At 61.1% G+C, this 3,945-nt stretch overlaps 1 protein-coding gene across 1 annotated transcript in view; it reads right to left on the minus strand.

Moving 5' to 3' along the window:
* LOC103922321 (killer cell lectin-like receptor subfamily G member 1) overlaps positions 1-2,725 on the minus strand; it is a 3,156-nt gene extending 431 nt beyond the window's left edge. The window contains 5 exon segments of the mRNA XM_009330431.1: positions 315-418; positions 681-829; positions 1,499-1,579; positions 2,102-2,212; positions 2,677-2,725. Of these exon segments, the coding sequence (XP_009328706.1) occupies positions 315-418; positions 681-829; positions 1,499-1,579; positions 2,102-2,212; positions 2,677-2,725 (494 nt within the window).
* Between the last annotated feature and the right edge of the window lie 1,220 nt (positions 2,726-3,945).

Below are 3,945 nucleotides of genomic sequence, written 5' to 3' on the forward strand. Positions count from 1 at the left end.
GCCTGTTTGACATGCAGCCCCCAGCCCCATCATGCACGCAGCACCCCCAGGTCCCTCTTGGCAGGGCTCAGCACCAGCTGCACCAAGCAAAGCCTGGGAACCTGCTTGTGGGGGACACCCCCAGCCCCTCACCCAGGCAGGGTGTGGGCACCAGGGTCAGGCCCCTGCAATCTTCCCTTCCCTAAAATGCTGCAGTGCAGCCCTGGGAAGACGAGAGGTGGCCAAAATGTGGAGCACATCCCTGAGTGCCAGCAGGCTGCCTGTCCCCCCATCACCTCCCCGAGACCTGGCTGAGGACAAGCTGACAGCCTCACCCCTTCAGTGCGGTGCCATCCAGCCACTTCCAGTCAGACCTGGAGCCATCCCGCTTCAGCCCCACGTGGAAGACCTCCGTGCTGGCTGCACGCACAAGGAAAGCCTAGTGCAGGAGAGGACCCACATGAGCTCCCTGGGGAGACACCCAGCCCTAGCCACGCAATTAGTGATGGGGGCCATGCAGTACGGGCACAGCATCGCCGGCTCCCTGCCTGGAGGCTTGGCTGGGCTTTCAGCACGTGAGCCAGAGCCAGGGAGCTGAGACAATGCTGGTGGTGGCTGGGTGACTGCTGAGGGACCTTGAGGTGATCACCAACCAGCCCGATGCTCGCGGGGAGTTGACAGGCCAGGCTGGGTGCACTCACCAGGGTGGCGTTGGCTCGGACGGTGACCAGCTGTGCCCCTCTGGAGCAGCAGTCCTCTCTGCTCTGCTCCCAGCTCTTTTTGGCAGAGGAGAAGTAGTAGCACTGCCCCGCATCCCAGAGCCAGCCGGCCGGGCAGAACTGGCACCGCCCTGCACACCAGAAACAGCCTGCAGCAGCAGCTGGGACAAGGCAGCTGGCAGAGGCTGCCCCCAGCCCCCAGCCCAGGGGACAGGAGGGTGACAGGGGGCAGCCAGGGTGACAACTAACCCAGTGTACTCCTATGGCTGCCCCACAGAGACAACCTTCCGCTTTCCCTTACTTTGGAGCCCAGCTCCTACTTCCCAGCCCCAGCTCCCCAGCAGGAGCCCCGGGGGAGATGTGTTGGTTACATGAAGGTGCTGGTATCAGGCAAGAGGGTCAGGGAGGGGAGCTCCGGGTTTGCGAGTGTGATACAAACTTCATTTGCAAAGCGCTGAGAACGCAGTCAAGATTTCAGCTTCACCAGAGACTGGTCAAAAGAGAGCACCCGATGCTGTCTGGTGTACAGATGCTCATGGCAGCCGTGAGCCTGGTGCTGGTGGCGTGCCCAGGTGACGCTGAGCCGCACTGGGGTCATCTCTTCTGAAGGAGTCCCAGCAGTGCAGCCTGTTCAGCAGCACTGGAGCAGCTCTCCATGCCGTGAGCCAGGGGACAAGCAGCAAGGATGAAGGAAGATTGGGGGGGGGGGCACGTTCTAGAGTAGAGACAGATCCTGCCTCTTGAAAGGAGCATCCAGCCCTTCTCCAAACCTCTCCCAGGCGCGCGCCAGGCTCTCTTACCTCGCAGTGTCTGTTGCCCACAGCTGGGGCTCTCCTCCATGCTCCAGTGACCATAGGTGCAGCTCGCCTGTTGTCCTAAATCTACAGAAGAAGAGCACAGGAGTGTCCCTCCCAACGTGGGCTCCCACTCCCAGCAGTGCCCTCTCCCATGGGACTGTGGCTCCCAATCCCACGGCTGCGGCTGAGGGCATCCTTCCCTTTAGGTGACCTGCCAGCCAAGCCCGGCAAGGTCCTTGCGGCTTTTGCTGTGCTTGGGAGCCCATCACATGACAGGCTTTCGGGGAAAGTGCTTCTGCCTTTTGGTTTCAGGGTCACTGCTCTCCCTCTTGTCTTCATTTCATTGCCATGTGATGTAGTGGGATGCCCCGGCACCATCCCCAAGCCCACACTGTTCCCCCACCTTCCTCTCCCAGACAGGCAGGAGAGGTCTTGCATCACCAATTTTTCCGCTCGCCCCAGAACCCGCAACGTCCTTGGCCCCAAGCAGGAGGGCCCAGCTCCGTGGGCAAGCTGCAGCTCTGTCTGTTGGTACACAGGCCCCATGGTGCCAATGCTGACTCCAGGACTCCGGCAGAAGAGGCCCAGGCACAAACAGGTACTCACAGTGGAAGCTCAAGCCGACGAGGATGATTTGTGCCAGCAGGAGCAGCAGGGAGAAGAGAGCCAGGCTGAGGGCTGCCCAGCCCCAGGGCAGCCGCACCGGCTGCTGAGGAGCTGAGAAAGGGAGTTAGCCTCGGTCTTGAGGCTCGGTGGGAGCAGTGGGGACCACCCAGCCGGGAAAGGTCTGTGAACCCTGGACAGGGTCTCAGGAGGCAGCAGGGGAGCCCAGGAAGACTGGGGGAGAGCCCGTTTGCAGCCCCTTGACCATCCTAGAAATTGTCTCCCTGCAGACAGCGCTTGGCACAGGGGGGAGAGCAGAGCGGGGGGTGCCTACCTGCACTGTGGCACTGGGGTGCAGTGGGCATCCCCTACCATTGAGCCCCTCCTGCCCCCCACCCTGAGAGCAGGCAGTCTGCAACGGGGCTGGGGAGGAGCTGTTTGGGAGAGGAATCCCAAAAGGAGGGAGCGGGGAGAGCAGCGCTGGGGGAACGGCCCTGCAGAGGTCAAGGGGCTGCAGGAGGGCAGGGGACCCGCCAGGGGAGTTGGGGTGCCAGGGTCAGGGAGCAGCATGCCATTACCTGGTGTGGGGGGCAAGCGCAGATCGGCGTACGTGACCCCCTCTTCCATCCCTCCCTCGGTCTGTCTCTGCGCCCCACGGGGTAAGCGGCAACCCCCTCCCAGCCCCCTTTGGCAGCCAAGTGTGACGCGACATGGAAAGTGTCATTTCCTGGCTGGGTCCCCAGAGGCACCACCTGGGCCACAACCCTGGGGGGTAGCGGTTCTGCCAGCGACTGGGGCGAGGGAGAGCCCCAGCCAGGCTGGCACCCAGGCGTTCCCAGCATGAGGGAACCCCGCAGCCCTGGCTTCAGGGCAGCGAGCGGTTGGGGATGGCTGCTAGCTCAGACGTGGGGCCAGGGCTGCGCTGGGCAGCCTTGTCGAGGCCGCTTCCCCTGCCCAGACACCTTGGTGCTCCGTAGATCCGTCCTAGGGACTGTGCAGGTGTAGCCATATGTTTGGGTTGATACCTATCCTAGACTGTAGTCTTCATTTTTCTAGCCTGATTGCCTTGTACAAACTATGCATGCCTTACGACTATGCCCCTGAAGAACTAGACGACTGATAAAAGGGGAACATCCTGCCCTAGAAGGCATCAGAGGCTAGATGCTTGCCAAAAAAACAAGAAGTCAGCAAAAAACTGCGGTAACTAGGGGAAAGGTAAAGGCAGCAGGGGGAGATTGCGACCACTGACTCAATTCAAGACTGGAAAGACGTGCCCCCCCACACCTGCAAGGGGCACGCATGCTAATTTACATGGCAAGCGAGGCTAATTTGAACATAACTAACGAAGGAGCATGAAGTTAGGCTTTTACTAGTCATGTAACAATATAAATACGCTGTAGTTCTTTTGTCTGGTGTGCTAGCTCTGTGGAATTACCAGCTAGCACCCATCTTTGCGCAAACATGAGCTAAATTAATATCTTGGCTCTGTGTGTACGACTGGCTTATTGCACAGCAGGTACCGGACCCCGCTTGTGGGACAACACAGGGGACCCGGGCATCTTTGAGGAGCAGAACACAGGGCCCTGTCCACGTCCCCAGGCTCCATGCTCTCAAAGCAGCAAGGCCACGGGGGTGTTTGTTCAGATGTGGTTTCTGCTGCCTATTTTGCATGGGGCTGCAGCTGCATCTCAGCCTTGGAAAGCGGGGGGGGCTGGGGTGCTCCTTCCCCTCCCCGAGCCTTGAGGGCTGCCGTGATGGGCACCCCTGCCGTCTCCTCGGGGGTGGGGGGCACAGTCCTCCAGCCCCCCCAGGGGTGGTCCTGCCCTGGGGCTCCCTGCCGCACCGCG

This window comes from Pygoscelis adeliae, unplaced genomic scaffold (genome assembly GCF_000699105.1).
Source record: "Pygoscelis adeliae isolate BGI_AS28 unplaced genomic scaffold, ASM69910v1 Scaffold628, whole genome shotgun sequence".
Taxonomy (NCBI): Eukaryota; Metazoa; Chordata; class Aves; order Sphenisciformes; family Spheniscidae; genus Pygoscelis; species Pygoscelis adeliae.